This window comes from Bos taurus, chromosome 23 (genome assembly GCF_002263795.3).
Source record: "Bos taurus isolate L1 Dominette 01449 registration number 42190680 breed Hereford chromosome 23, ARS-UCD2.0, whole genome shotgun sequence".
NCBI lineage: Eukaryota > Metazoa > Chordata > Mammalia > Artiodactyla > Bovidae > Bos > Bos taurus.
This window is the reverse complement of record NC_037350.1, coordinates 3,731,266-3,747,737: the sequence shown is the minus strand read 5'-3', so window position 1 is coordinate 3,747,737 and position 16,472 is coordinate 3,731,266. Positions and strand designations below refer to the sequence as shown.

The window sequence follows — 16,472 nt, the reverse complement described above, 5'->3', positions numbered from 1 at the left end:
TCAGGGACACAGCTGCAGAACGCCTGTAACTTCTTCAAGAAAAGTGGGTGGCAGAGACAGGTAATACCCAGAGGAATGGTCTCACAAAGGGTGCAAGCCTCCAGGTTCCCACAGCCTTAAAGGCATCATCAATTGCCCAAGTGTGCACAGCCCCTCGCCCTAACTCTCATAGCTCCCGCTGCCCTACGCACGGCCTGCGGCGCACTCACCTCCTCGAATCTGGCCCGGATGATGGTTATCCAGTGCTTAATGGTGGTGATGGAGTCGGGGTGGCAGATGGCCAGGATGGCGTCCCCCATGCTGGTGGCTTTGTTGAGGGCGGCACGCTTCTCCTCCAGTCTCTTCATGAACTCCTGCGGCAGAAACAAAGGCGTGCAGGCTGAAACCAAAACTCAGGCAGTGCCCACTGGACTCTCAGAGCTAAACCAGCAAGCAAGAACTTAAATCGATTTATTCACAGCTGGAAATTGTTCACTGACAAGGAACTGAGAGAGGGGAGGAACAGAAATCGGAAAAAGCATCTTCTAACCCACTCTCAAAATCCAACTGCAGGATACCATCTCATGCTTTACAAACACATGATACAAAAAAACACACTCCTGAACTTGAATATATGATAATTATTACATTCACAGAGAGGAGAATTGGGACTTGGCCTAAACCTTAAGAGACAGAAACAATATGGACTGAAAAAAAAAAATGTTCTAGCAAATAAGACAAGGAGGTTAGTGTTTAATGCAGCATTCACTGTGCCAGGAATGACAGGAATGCATATCCAAAGAGTGCCAAGGAAGAGAGCGGGCTGGCCGGGAACTGGGAAGGTCTGGGCTGCAGCAGAGAAGCCCCAGCATCCAGGCGGGAAGCAGGCCCGAGAGGCTGGAGCAAGTGGTCTGACAGGGCTGGGCTCTGGGAGAAGCGCCCATCTCAAAGTCCGGTAAAGAGAGCTATCCTCAGCTTCGGCAGGATACACAAACCTCAACAGGTCTGGAGGCAGTCTAACCAACCTGCTTACAAGTATCTCACATGCTTTACTTTTGGCCATCAGAACTGTATCTGTAGATTCATGGATCACAGAACTCACAAAGTGGGGCTGAAAGATGAGAATCTTGGCCCTAAAAAATGTGACATGCCTCCCGAACCCTGCACTGAATTTCAAATACCCACTGACCCCTCTGATCTATCTGGACCGCACACCAAGAACGATTCCTGCCCTGACAAGAGTGGGAGGGGATGGACGGCACCGGTGTTACCCACGCCCGGTAACCAGGGGGTCATCTCAAATCATGGGCGTGCATGTCTAGTGACCTTTCCTTTCGAACCTCCAGAGTGGCCATCTGATGTGTCCTAGGCTGGCATTTTGCTCTGATAAAACAATCCATTTACATGCACAGCTACCAGATGTTAAGGTGCACAAGATCAAGAGAGCGTCTCATTCAATTCCGTGTCTCTGTGGCTGAATAAATGCTGGGGGAGTCAAGGCCCAGTCACTCCGCTAACATGACCTGCTGTAACTTAGTTTACACGGGGGTACAGTTGCCTGACAATGCTGTGCTAGATGTAGGTGCACAGCAAAACGATTCAGTTACATATATACACGTACCCATTCTTTTCCACATTTTTTCCCCATAAAGGTTGCTACAGAGTGCTGAGTGGAGTTCCCTGGACTGTACAGTGGGTCCTTGTTGAGTACCTCCTTTATATATAGGAGTGTGCACATGTTAACCTGAGACTCCAGTGTATCCTTCCACCTACCCTTTCCCTTGGTAACCATAAACAAATGAACTTATGTACAAAACAGAAACAGACTCACAGACTCTAATGACCCACTTTTCAAATATCAGGACCTACTTTAAAAATATTTAAATTTTCACTTAAAGGTAAAAGAAAACAAACTTTACTAGGAAGAGAAAAAAGCAGAGGTTAAGAGCAGCTGTGCCTTTCCAGAGGGGAGCTGACCCAATCATGCACATTTAACCACTCCCACACTGCAAACCAGGCCCCATGGCACGGTATGGACCAGGTGCCAGCCAACACAGCGTCCCGGGCTCCTCCAGGCCCGACTGAGCGCTGCTTGGTGGCTTGTGGTCACGTGGGAAACCCTGCCAATTTAGAAACTGGATTCTACCGAGAGGGCTCTAGTCCAAGAAATTAAGGATTCTGTTTGCCTTCTATTGGTGAATGTGTGAAGGGCAAGAAAGGAAATGGAAAAGAAAGAACAATGTTACTGTAAAATGCTATTACATTTATAACACTGCATGTAACTGTATGCTAACTTAAAAATATTTAAAAGGAATCTGTTGTTAAAACCACTACCCCAGCCTGGCTGCCTGCCTCCCGTGTTTCTGAGGGCTTCCTGGCCCCGCTGTGAAGGTGGTGACACCTCAGCGGGCGTCGTGCTGCAGGGCACTTATGTACCCGGGGCTTCAGGAGACACTCTGACACCCAAACCCCAGCATGTCAGCGGAGCCCAACGCAGCTGACGGTCAGCACATGGTAACACAAAGCAGATCTTCATAATACTGAACTGAGTCAAAAAAGGATGGCAAACGTGATGTCATTTTCCTACTTATACCGTCTAGCTTCAACTTGCAAAAGTGCATGCAGCATTTGTTTCCTCCAGATAAGGTTATACAAGCTCACATCCCTTTTATGAATAACAAGGCAATATTTCATTGCTACAGGGTAGGCAAACCATCACTGAGAGCGTGAGTATAGTGATTAAAATAAGCAGTCACCATACATGATGGCATCTGTTCTACACTGGAATTAACGATGTGTTTCCAACAAACACAAGGTTACTCAATGGTTATTAAAAAGATCCTTTACAATTCACAGGAAATGCTGACACTAATACTATCAATACATTGAAGCAGGCAACAGGCACATGAAAAGATGCTCAACATCACTAATTATGAGAGAAATGCAAACCAAAACTACAATGAGGTACCACCTCACACTGGTTAGAATGGCCATCATTAAAAAGTCTACAAATGACAGGTGCTGGAGAGGGCATGGGGAAAAGGGAACCTTCCCACACTGTTGGTGGGAATGTAAGTTGTAGCCACTATGGTGAACAGTATGGGAGTTCTTCAGAAACTAAAAATAGAATTACCATATGATCCAGCAATCATACTCCTGGGAATATATCCAGACCAAACTCTAATTCACAAAGACCCATGCACCCCTGTGTTCACAGCAGCATATTCACAATAGCCAAGACAAGGAAGCCACCTAGATTCCACCAACAGATGCGATCCATCAACAGATGGGGGAACAACGAGGATGTGGCACATATATTCAATGGAACATCACGCAGCCAGACAAAGAATGAGATCATACCCTCTGCGGTGACGTGGATGGATCTAGAGATGATCATACTAAGAGAAGTCAGAGAAAGACCAATACCACACGATACCACTTACATGGGGAACCTCAACTGTGACACAAAAGAACTTACTTATGAAACAGAAACAAACTCAGGGACACAGAGCAGACTTGCGGGTGCCAGGAGGGAGGGGGCTGGGCGAGGGATGGAGTGGGAAGTTGAGGTCAGCCAAGGCAAGCTTTTATACATAGGACAAAAAACAGCAAGGTCCCATCATGTAGTACAGGGAATTATATTCAGTATCTGGGGATGACCCATAAGCAAAAGAATGTAAAAAGGACTGTATGTATGTGTGTGTGTGTGTATATGTAAAGTATACAATGTACATATTTATTTATAAAATTAATACAACACTGTAAATCAATTATACTTTAATTAAAAAACAGAAAAAACCCTCAAGATACTTAATTTTAAGACAATTAATGAACACTATATCCCAGGGGGAAAACATAACACTATTAGCACTGCAAATTCCTCATTTTTAGAATCAAAGATTAGAAAATAATCTGTTGAAGAGCTCTCTGGACCACTCTCCTAAGGGTTTTGCGAGTCCTATGTATTATCACAAGAAAAATCTTGATCTGAAAACTTTGGTCAGAATTTTATTTGGTTAGTTACTTAATAGTGTGTCTACTTACATAAACCATTTTAATCTATAAGTTGCAATATAAGTTACTTTGCAAAAGAATTTAAAGTAGCTCTTGATTAGGAACAGAATTGCAGAGGCATAAAAATAAAATTTCAAGACCAGTTATTAAACTACTTGTCTTTCTTACAAAGGTAAAAATTATTAATTTACAATTCTAATGGCGTAATTTTATAGATGTTATACTGCTCAGAAAAGGACATTTCATCTTTCTAATGTGTACCTAAGTGCAACAAAAGTGATCAATTTTGTCAGGAGCCACGTAGCCCCCTAGAAAAAACGTGCTTCCTGGAGACAGAAAAACAAGAGTGACTAGCTTTATTTTTTAATTTCTTTTTTATAGTGAAGTATACTTGATTTACAATGTTGTGTTAATTTCTGTTGTACAGCAGAGTGACTCAGCTATACAGATACATATTTCTATATTCTTTTCCATTACGGATTATCCCAGGATATTGAATATACTTCCCTGTACTGTACACCAGGACCCTGCGGTTCATCCATCCTATAAATGTCCAATCCACCCCTCCCAGCTTCCCCCTTTCCACGGAAACCACAAGCCTGTTCTCTATGTCCATGAGACTGTTTCGTAGGTAAGTTCACTTGCATCATAGTTTAGATTCCACATGAAAGTGATATCATATGATATTTGTCTTCCTCTGTCTGACTTCATTTAGTATGATAATTCCTCGGTCCATCCATGTTCCTGCATAACGGCATTACTTCCTTCTTCTTTATGGCTGAGTAACATTCCACTGTTATATATTTATGTACCACATCGTCTTTATCCATTCGTTTGTCGGTGGACATTTAGGTTGCTTCCATGCCTTGGCTATTGTGGATAGTGCTGCTATGAACATAGGGGTGCATGTGTCTTTTTGAATTACAGTTTTATCTGGACATATGCCCAGGAGGAGGGTTCCTGGATCATATAGTGGCTCTGTGTTCAGCTTTATGAGGTACCTCCACATTGTTCTCCATAGTGGCTGCACCAACTCACATTCCCACCAACAGTGTAGGAGGGTCCCCTCTGAGTAACTAGTCTTAAAAGATCCACCTTCTATGAAGAAGGCATAATAAGACAGCCACACATCCATGTGGGTAGGTGCATGCGGACATACCTATGTAAGGATGGAAGATACAGATAAATTCTAAAAACGTACCAGATCTTACACTACTTCTCAGAAACGAAGATATTCACGCAGCTGGTATTTGCAATCAGGAATTCATTTTCTCTATTTTGTTTGGCTTTCTCACTTATTTTTTACTGAGCATTCATGTAACTCACTTTATGCTGGTCGATGAGAGTCCGGAGAGCATCCTCATCGTCTGGGAGAACACCATGGAAACGAAGCGTCTGCTCGGCTTCTGCCAGCCACTCCAGGAGGGCGTGGACCACCGAGTGGAACTCCTCCGCCTAAGGGTGCACGTGTGCCCGAAAGAGATTCGCAAATATGCTTGTTAGTAGCATCTTCCTCTCCATGGGAAAAAAAAAAAAACAAGTCTTACATTTAAACTGATTCATTATATCCATGATTCCCAGGAAAAAGAGAAAGACATATGGTGCTGCATTTTACAAATGTAGGAAAATCTGTTGGAAATGCCTGTAGGAAGAACAGTTCACCATTTTAACCATCTGATTTGCAGGGAATGGCAGCCCATCTTAATGTTTTTGCTGAAAAAAGGCTCCACCAGCACTTTTATGGGAAGATTAGAAAACCTCACTCTGTGAGTCACTGAAATTCTTCAGAGAGGAGATGGTATGTGGGAGAAGGTATGGAAGGATGCTCTAAGAACTTCCTCCCTTGAGTATCCCAGCTGAGACAAGGGGGGCACCGCTGGCAGTTGAGCACAGGACTTTACCTGGCGCAGGGCAGCCTCGAGGCGGCTCTGCTTGGAGATGGACAGGGCGCACACAGTCTCCCAGCGTGTACTCAGCTCCTGCACCTGGACCCTGACCCAGGAGGAGTCATCCTGGTTGCCCTCTATGAGCTCCCGGGCCGAGCGCTTCAGTGCCTGCACACTGCTGGTCCTCTTCCCCAGCTCCTTCTGGAAGACCTGGGAGCAAATTTGTTAAAACGAACTTTTAATTGCCAAGCCCAAACAGTAACACATACTATATGAAACAGGCACGTGCACCTAACATCATGCACGGCTCTCCAACACCTACGGTTTAACGACTCGGGTTTTCTGCAGAATTTCAGAAAATAAGACAAGTCACACCACTCCTGTCAAGTCCGGGCTTACATCAATTTGATCAACCTTGTAATGCCTTCCTGAGTGAATGTTGCTTCTTAAATAATATGTTGGGTTTAAATACTGGTGGGCACCCTCTTTATTTCAATCCCATGCATCAATGCATCAAATTCAGGCCTTCCCTGGCAGTCCAGTGGCTAAGACTTTGGGCTTCCACTGCAGGGGCAAGGGTTTGATCCCTGGTTGGGGAACTAAGATCCTAACGTGTGCCACATGGTGAGGCCAAATAAACAACCTCCAGAAAACAAAATGCTTCAGACTGTCTCTGTGATTCTTTGTGAGGGTGTTCCAGCTGCTCTGGACTCCGTCACCCTGTGCTGGCCACCAGACTGCTCTCCACCAGCAAACGCGCCTCAGAGACTGACTCGAGGAGAAGGGCAGGGAGCCCAGCGGGGCTGGCACGCAGCCTTTTTCCTTCTAACAACCCTCTGTCGCATCTTTCATAGCACCCTGGGCACTAACTCATGAGGACAGGTTTTAGAAGCTCAACCCCTCATCTGTCACCTTGAAGAAAAAGCTTTTTATTCTTCTTTCTCGCCCAGTTCTGGTGCTGATTTGCCAGGGGTTAAAATGACTTCTTTGGCCACAAAATGAACCCATTTCTGACCCTAAGAGTCTGTCTGCAACCAGATCTTTCAAATAACCATCTTCCTTTATAAACTAAAATCAACTTATTTTTCTAAAAAGTCATCACAAACGAACACTACCAAGCACATTTTATCCTTTTGACTCTATCCATGAGTTTCTAGTCTGATACTTGGATCATTCACAAAAGCGAGCCTGTTGAAAATAATCCAAAAACAGCGTGATGAGTTCTTTGCTGACTTCACACTGACAGTGTTAAATGAGGCGTACCCATAGATAAACACACACACACACACACACACACACAGATCCAAGGTACAGGCTCTAATGCTTCCATTTGTGATACGAGTAGCCCAGCGGTTCTGAGTAGATCTTCCAATGCACTCTGCATACGTTAACTTCTTATTGGGCCTTTCAATTGTATTACTAATGCTGAATGATTAATTCATTCTTGTTGACCTTTGGTATATAAAAAACCTGGCAAGTGCCTAGGGGAGTAAATATTTAGACAGTGAGCTTATAAAAACGGCATTTATGTACAAAGTAACATTACATTATTCATTACTCACTGAATGAGTGCCAGGGGATGGGAAAGACTGCATTAATCACCCACAAAACATTTGTCTCAGTATAGGCAAAGCAACATAATTTAAAGCTTTTAACATGTTTGTAGACCTGATTGATGCTCTTCATCTATTCTCTTAATTCCTGTTCATGTTCAAACCTAACAAATTCCCTTCTATGAATATAATGTGATCATGGAATGAGAAAAAGGCAAACAAATATGCAAAACACCAGTTATTTTAAAACTAACAGATAAGATCAAAACAGCATAACCAGGAAGGTGTAAAGAGAACATTTAAAATTAACTAAAGTTTCTGAACTGCAAAATTATAGAGAATTATATATGAATTCAAGTGGAGTGTTGTAACTGTGCATGCGCCTAACAACCCTACAAGAGTACCAGGCCTCATGTTGTTTTCAAAATTCTTTAAGTTTTAACAGCATTTGATCCTAATTGAAGACCTCACACTCAGTATCAGTGGGAGTCTCAAATATCACCTCTGACTTCTACAACAGTTTAACATACATATCAGGAGATAGCAAGGAAACCATTTTTCTTAAAGTAGTAATCAAATCCCTGATGGTCACACGGTTATCTCATGAACTGCTACAGGTCCAGGGGGCAAGGCTAACACAGTTCCTGAAAACAGAGACGCCGATCTGTGATGCAGCTCATGTCACAAACACAGTATTTCAGCAACGACCTAGTTCCAGGTCACCGCAGGCGTGATTTCAAATTGCATCACACAATTACTTAAATGCATTAACTAAAGATAATAAAACATTCTTATAAAGCTCTTTAAAGTGGCAGACAATGAAATCACTTCCCAAATTCTAGCAAGGTACCAGATGTGGAAATGTAAAACCAAAGTATTTCACTGATACTAAAGCAATTTTCCTGCATGGCTTTTAAAGCGGACTTCCTGATTCTGCTCAGAGGCGTACGTATTTCAATATTAAAGACTATGACGCAGCGTGACACACAGTCTCTAGATCTTAAAAGGCTCAGTGAAGTAATTACAGTTCCCTCTATATTCAGAATAATCAGACGAGATAAAATAACATGTCCCGGATAATCATACCTTGTGATTATCGATCAGATTCATCACCAGATCGATGTCTCCATGGACAGGCTGGTCCTCGGCCAGCTGGGGCTCGACCCTGTAGAGCCAGTCAATGAGGGCCTGCAGGGCGTCCGTGAATTGCCCAGAGAATAAGAGGGCTTCCTCCAACTTGTTTTGTCTGGCGGGAAAAATGGAAAACAATCAATCTGGGCAACAAAAAAGCCACCCTCTAAGAACGGAACATCTAAAATCCATCTGTGAAGGCTGGGCAGACCTCAAGAGAAAAAGGAGCATACTAGGATTGACTGCGGTTTCTCTGCTTTCCTAAAAAAATAACAAAATTTCTTTTTTATCCCTTAAATACATGGCATCTATTCCAGGAAATGTCCCTCATCATCACCTCTGGAAATCATGGACCCTTTGCTTTCGTCATGAAAATATGCCTTTTCCATGAAAAAATGTACATTTTCAGGAGTCACGCAGTACGTTTGAGTCTGCAGAGGTACAGTTCCATGGATTTAAACACTGTATTCATGTAACGTCTGTATTCATGTAACGTCATCGCAATCAGGACACAGTCTATCACCCCAAAGCCCCTCAGCTGGCTCTGTGGTCACCATGCCCCCACCGCTAAAGCCTGCCACTCAGGCGTCTGTTCATCGCTGGGCCTTTCTGTCTCTGCAAGAATGCCTTACAAAATGCTGTGAAATCATTTAGAGGACATTGCAAAAAGCTGTAACCTTCTGAGACTGGAGATGATTTTAAAGATTTTTTTTTAAAAGTAACCATAAAATCATGATGAAGCTCCTAGAGTGAAATATATAATATGCTGTTTAATTTGGACACTGACAAAAGCAATTAGACTAACTTCTGGATGAGAAACTTGAAAGCATTCATAAGCAGCATGAACCTGCCTGCCAATGCAGGAGACACAAGAGGCGCAGAAGTGATCCTTGGCTCGGGAAGATCCCCGAGAGGAGGAAACGGCAGCCCGCAGCAGCACCGGTGCCTGGAGAATCCATGGACAGAGGAGCCTGCTGGGCTGCAGTCCACGGGGTCGCACAGAGTCGGACACAACTAAGCGACCGAGCACACGTGCGTGCACAAACTCTGCAACCGCTATTTTACTTCCTCAGGTGCTTAAAAACTATTCGAAGCTTTGGGTTTTTCCTGGTTGATACGTGAGGAAGAGGAGGCAGGAGACAGGAAGGGGCGGTGGGGCCAGGCTGGGAGGACGCTGCTGAGTGCAGTGAGGAGCCCGTGTCCTGGTCCACACTCGAGAGCTGGTCCCTAAGGCTATGGGCAGGGAGGCCCCAAGAACCCACTCTGCTCTAAGCACACAGGTCTGCTGGGATGTGGGGATGGGTGTGAGGAGGACAATGGCAGACCTGGGGGCCAGTCCCATGGCAGGGGCGGTGGGAGGCGCAGAGGGGGAGGTCATTTTGAATGAACTGAGCCCTTAGAGACAAACAGTAATGGACAGCAACGCCTCCAGGGTGAGCAGGCGCTCTCCAGGCACAGGAGGCACGTACTCAGGGGCCCCAGCCCTCCCTGCAAGGCACCAGGCCCGGAGTCCGCCGGGTCCAGCACGGGAGCGGCCGCCGTCGGGAGCGTCTCACCTCTCCACCGACTTCCCGCAGATGGTGTCCCACTTGTCCCGGAGCTCACTCAGCATGTCGTCCAGCTTCAGGTTGTCGTCAGCCAGGGTGGTCTTCTCCTTCAGGGAACGCCCGGTCCTACTGGTGGTGTCGTACACAGAATGCTTGGCTCCGAGGGATTTCTGAAACTCCTACGTGTTCAACAAGAAAACAGTGCGCATGTCTACTCGGGACCAATCCACAAATGGGTAAGAGACAGTGAAAAACCCTGGACAAATAAGCGGAGACACGGGCCATCGTTGAGTCAGGCGCTGCAGCGTGCACAACACGGGAACACGCCAGGGGAGAGCAGAGTCTTTACACTTTCAAACGGAAAGATTCACTTTTCGCAGAATCCAAGTGTCTTTCAGAGCACCTACCATTACCACAAGAACAGGTTCCAAGCAAAACCAATCCTGAATCTCATGTAGATATAAACTGCAAACAATATAAACAGTGATGATAAAATGGAATTGCTAATAAACTACTGAGAGACCCAAGACAGTTTGGAGAGGAAAAGGTAGCTAGTACTCAGAGCAATTATGACTTAAAGTCCAGAATGACTTTATTTTTCGCAGTAAGTTTCCCAGGTGGCACCAGTGGTACAGAACCTGCCTGCCAGTGCGGGCAGCGTAAGAGACCCAGCTTCTATCCCCGAGTCAGGAAGAGCCCCTGGAGAAGGAAATGGCAACCCATCCCCGTATTGAGGCCTGGAGAATCCCATGGACAAAGGGGCCTCCTGGCAGACTACAGTCCATGGGGTCGCACAGAGTCAGACACGACTGAAGCAGCTTGGCACACACTCATGTACTCATTCCACTATCTATTTTTGTAGTTTGTTTTCTGTTATTATTATTTTTTCCTGTTATTCATAATAGAATGCTAGATTTAGAATCATGGTATTGACATGTGTGTTTATCTCCTCACACATCAGATACATAACAAATGTTATAGCTGAATACAGGACAGAGTCAACGTTTTTAAACATATCCAAATGATAAAGAGAAAAGACTTCTTTTAAAACTGGCTTAATGTACCTTGTATCCTTATCTCAGAGAAGGGTTACCATGACAGGTCATACTAGGAAAAAGAGAATCTAATAGGGTTCTGCATGCATTTGTATGCCCAGGACTTCCTATGTTAAATATGTAACATGCTTTCATCAGACTTCATAATTCCACGTCTATGCTTACGTTCATATCAGGCGGTTGGTCTACTCTGAGAAGGGCAGGGAGGGTGCTGGTCCCTGTTTCTGGGCTGCCAGTGCTGGAGGGGCAGCTCTTGGGAAGATGCAGAGGGGCCAGCAGGACAAGCCACTCGCAACCCCTCATCCAGCCAAAGAAAGGGCCCCCATGATCCCAGCATCCCGACCCCTGCAGTCAGTAACACCCATGAATGGAGCCACCAGCCTGGATAAACACGATGGCTATAACTTCATGATGACGATAAAACTTACATCAACCAATTTCTCACAGCCTTTTAAAAATTATCATGTTCCAAGCAATGATTTACATGTAAAACCTAAAATTACAAACCTGTTGAAGGAACATGCTCCTTCAACACACATCCTCACCCTGAGGGCTGATGATCACATTACAGAGTAATATATAGAAAGACCCAAATTAAAAAGTGCTGGGGAGAATGGGGAAGTGGTCTTTGAATGGCATGTGATTGGATATATACATTAGAAAATACAAAAAACGTTGTTTCCATATCTTCTTGTCTGCACAGGGAAGCCGGTGACCATGTCCCTTTGAGGAAAGGGGTGAAATTTCACACACATACACAATAATACCAACTTAGGATGAGGCAACCAATTTTCCCCACTGCACTGTTTAGAGCAATCTACATGGCAAAACATTCTTTTCAGTACACAATTATCTTCTGCATGGCTATGAAGGAAATGACAAGACAAGGCAGTTGTGATAAACTGAGGTACCAATGTTCAACCTCTGGAAATCCTTCATGTATTATTTTAGATAGTTAAAGATCCGGTTTTAATCTTGTGTGTTTTCCTTTAACAGCTAATCCTGGAATCATAATGGAATGATTCTTGGAGAGTAAAGATACTACTGCTCTTTGATCAACAAGAAGGGCAAGCGGTTTTAAATTTAGTATGAGTCCACATTGGACAGCCTTTCTTCTCTTGTGATGAATAAACACGCAATCAGATAAGAATTTCAAAGTGACCTTGAGACGTACAATGACACAATGTGCTTCCTTTAGCTGCCCACCCACCTTATGCTGTGCCAGTTGTGTTTTGATTTTGTCTGGGTCGTTGGCAATTTCCAGTTCAGAATCCAGAGACTTTTCTGACTCTTCCAGCCACTCCATAAGCTTACTCCAAGCGTCATGGAACTGTAAAAGAAATTCACATCTTTGTCCAGTCGGGCACACTCACTAGATTTGAAATCGAATACATTTTTAAACAGAAACTAATAGTAACAGAAATGTACGAAATTATTTATTCAAAGTTTTCCTTGAAGAAGAAGGAGAAAGAATATTTTCATCAGCAGATTGCAAAACATCTTGTTAATGCTTCTGTGGTCACACCCCACGGTCACTTTGTTACAACTCATTCAAATACAGTCAGCCTTAACAGAAACAGAAGTAGGGCTTGGGGAGGCAGGGAGATCAGGCAGAACACCCCCAACCCCTTCTTTTGCTTAATAACTAACTAAGTATAGACCAGCATGCTTTATGTTATCCCATAGGTCTCTCCTATTGCTTTCATTTTTTTTTTTTCATTTGGCTTTCTGAACGCTGTTCTGATTGGAATCTAAAATATGACACAAATGAACATTCTACAAAACAAAACCGATTCACAGACAGAGAACAGACTTGTGGCTGCTGAGGGGGAGGGCGAGGAAGGGAAGAATTGGCGAGACTGGGATTAGCAGATGCAAACTGTTACATATGGGATGGACAAACAATAAGGCTCTGCTGTACAGCACAGGGAACTCTGTTCAATATCCTGTGATAATCCATAATGAAAAAGAATATATATTTGCGTAACTGAGTCACTCTGCTGCACAGCAGAAATTAACCACAACATTGTAAATCAACTATACTTCAATAAAATAATAAAAAAACAATAATGTAGGCTTCTGCTGTTGTCTCCTGACAGATCTGGGTTTACTTCTCAGGTGTTTAATTCCTATGATAAGAGAGGGGTACAAAAAGGATAAAGTTTGTACATTCATTTTTAACAAAAAGGGGCCATTACATTCCTATTTAATGCAAGGACAGTTCAGTGTCTTTCTTGTTGCTCTCTGAACCCTCCCATCAAAGCCTGAGCCTCCCATGTTGGCTTTATATATAAGAGTGCCCACCGTACCTGAGTTCTAGTAAAACAGAATTCTGTCTGTCTTCAACCTTGAACTATTCTGGTGCTATACACACTGAGTTGGCCAAAAAGTTCGTTTGGGTTTTTCCATACGATGGTATGGAAAAGCTTGAATGGACTTTTTGGCTGATCCAATATTTGATTTCAGCTGGTACTGTTTCTGGATACCAAACTGGGAAACTGGTTACAAATTATTTCTTCTAAGGAACTCAAGGGAACAGAAACATAGCAAAAACTTGAGCAATCAAAATATAGTCTGCTTTCTATCAAAGAACATGAACAGTGAAATAACAAAAAGACTTCTGACACAAGCTCAGTGACAGCACAAAATGGCAAGGCAGCAAAGGTCCAGGGGAGACCATCTCGTTAGAGACCTCTCCCCAGGCCCCTCCCCAGGGGTAATCAACTCAGCAATGAAAACAGAGAGGCCAGAACAGCCACACAGATTGCCCAAGTCAGAGAACTGCAGCCAAGATCTGAGCCAAATGTGAGATAACAGAGTAAATAAATAAACAGCTGACGATGGTGCCCGGCCATCTGCAGACAGCACAGCCTGTAACAACCGAGCAGTAAGTACGAGGACATAAATGTACACGTTCTGAGACTGGTTCTGCTCTCAAAACTGTTCTGAAGTCACTCAAATAGAAGAAACAACATCCCTCTGCACGGAGAACAGTACCCTTACATGTTTAACTGAATAAATTGAGAAAATAAGATGGACTCAATAGAGAAAGGTGGAAGACAGTGGCCGATCGGCAACTGATATCCAAGAGGCTTTGGTGATCAGACGTTCCTAACTCAGAGTGCGTCCAGTACAGCCGATGGAGCTGCACAGGCGGGAGGAGACATGGCAGGTCTGGCCTGAGTGCTGTCCTACAAAAACATCCAGGCTGATTCCATTCCAGAGACGCACTTATAACATGGAACACACCACACTTCCCACTCAAAAGGAGACACGCGGCCTGTAATCCTATCACAATTCAATTTGTCATTTCGCAAGCCTTTAAACATGTCATGCTGACTGCTTGAAATGCTCCAACACTGGACTCCCAGGTCATCTACTGCATCGCCCAACTGAACCTCGCTCCCCAAATAACCAACCCAACACCAATGCCAGACAAGTGCAAATGAATGGGTTAGAAAGAGTCATGATAAAGATGTTATTCCAAGAAGTTCCTAGTAAAAAATCAAAGCTATATGCCAAGTCAGGGGGGTGCATCTTCCTTCTTCCCTGGAGTACAGAAATGTATCACTGTACTTTTCAGCGTTCAGTCTAGAACAGAATATTAACGACAGATGAAGGAAGAAAAGCTCCTTGTGAGATTCTTTAGATTAAAAAACCAGCCCCCCCAAGATTCAAACAGTTCATTTCAAAGTCGGATGGAGCGGTATCCAACCAGAGAAGAAAGGAAGGCTTGCCAACAAGTGCACAGACTGGGAGAGGAGAAGAGGACCCTGGTAGTAGCTCAGACCCAGAGCACACCTTCAGAAAGCTGCGTGGGGGCCCGTGGGGAGAGAGCCTGGTTTTAGAGCTACACAGCCATAGCAGTGTAATAGACTGCCTCACTCTGAGTGGATGCTGGAAGGACAAAGAAAACAAACAGAACCAACAACAGAACTATGGAGGCTCTTTTTGAGCCCTGATGAGAAGGGTCCATCAGTGAGATCAAGCAAAGATCAGTCCCTCCAAGGCTGATCCCCAGGGTTTGGGGCTGCTGCCAGCTCAGAAAGTGAAGTCATCCTCCAGACTCAGGCCACGCTCCTTGTAGGAAATAAACACCTTGGCCCCAGGCCATGACAGCTACACAAGGCACAGCCTGCCATAAAAGGACTTTAATAACAACATCCATTTAATAACCTAACCGAGTCACTGCCGAGTTCAGAGGATCTTTACAGAGGTTTACCTGCTTGGCCCTCTTCCTTGCTTCATCCAAAGATCTTCCTCTCTCCACTAAGCGCTGAACCACTTTCTCCCAGCGACTCTGTACGCTGATAAGCAGATTCTTAATGAGAACGACATCTTGCTTCTGACTGAAATATTTCAGGTGGGTTCCAGTTTTGTCCAGCTCTATGATCTGCTCTCGGTGAGAATTGACTTCATTGGCAAAGACCTTTCCAAAAAAGAAAAAAGCATGGTAAGGAAAAATGGATCTTGAAATGCTTCTGGGATGATGAGCTGGTCTCAAACGACAAAAGACGGTAGTCAAACCACCAAATGTATGCTTTTCCCATTAAAACAGCCTGGTGTCTAAAAACGTCTGAGAGTTAAGTGCTCTACATCAGGGCTGCAGCTTTACCTTGTGTTCATCGATTTGAAACAAGACAGTGTCCAAGATCAGGCTGGGCCGGGAAGCCACGTTGAGGGTCTGCTCCGCCTGGGTGAGCCAGTTGATGAAGTCCTGGAGGGAGTTGTGGAACTCCATGGCCAAGGTGAGAGCCTCTTCCAGTTTAACCTGTAAAGACGGATTATTGAGCATTCTGTGGTATTCAAGGTGCTTTCCCCCAGTGTAACCACTCTCTGACAGATCTCCTTTCCATCCACGCTGTATTTCTGCATAGTCTGTGTATTTCTGCATCTCTCCCAGACAGTTTTTGAATACTGGCTAACCCCCTTCAAGTAGAGTGAGAAGCATCTCACTGCAGGTAAAAAAGAATTTATATACACTAAAATTATGGCTTGGGAACAATCTGCAACAGAACATAATTACATAGCAGAATGTAGAAAAAGAAAATTTGACATGCATACAACTCATTTTGGGGGTCAAAATACTATGAAACATATATACATTATCCTCTGTTGGTGAAGGCACATGATCTAGTATTCCAAGCCTATCATTTTTATATGATTAATATTTTTAATTCCCTCTCAAAGATTTCTGTTGCATAAGTGCTTATTTTTATATATACAATTCATTTCATTTTCTTGGTCTCCCTTCCCCTACCCCAAGCCTACATATAGCCTGCCTTTTGCTTAAAAAGTGTGATTAAA

General features: G+C 44.0%; 1 protein-coding gene across 29 annotated transcripts in view; it reads right to left on the bottom strand.

The window, feature by feature from the left end:
* The window catches only part of DST (dystonin), a 514,523-nt gene that overhangs the window by 20,054 nt on the left and 477,997 nt on the right, over positions 1-16,472 (bottom strand). For all 29 annotated transcript variants that reach the window (XM_024983983.2, XM_024983991.2, XM_024983988.2 and 26 more), the window contains 8 exons: positions 15,781-15,936; positions 15,388-15,594; positions 12,376-12,495; positions 10,120-10,289; positions 8,519-8,678; positions 5,895-6,089; positions 5,320-5,448; positions 210-353 (listed from right to left, as the gene is read on the bottom strand). In XM_024983983.2, the coding sequence (XP_024839751.1) occupies positions 210-353; positions 5,320-5,448; positions 5,895-6,089; positions 8,519-8,678; positions 10,120-10,289; positions 12,376-12,495; positions 15,388-15,594; positions 15,781-15,936 (1,281 nt within the window). The remainder of the gene's footprint in view (positions 1-209; positions 354-5,319; positions 5,449-5,894; positions 6,090-8,518; positions 8,679-10,119; positions 10,290-12,375; positions 12,496-15,387; positions 15,595-15,780; positions 15,937-16,472) is intronic.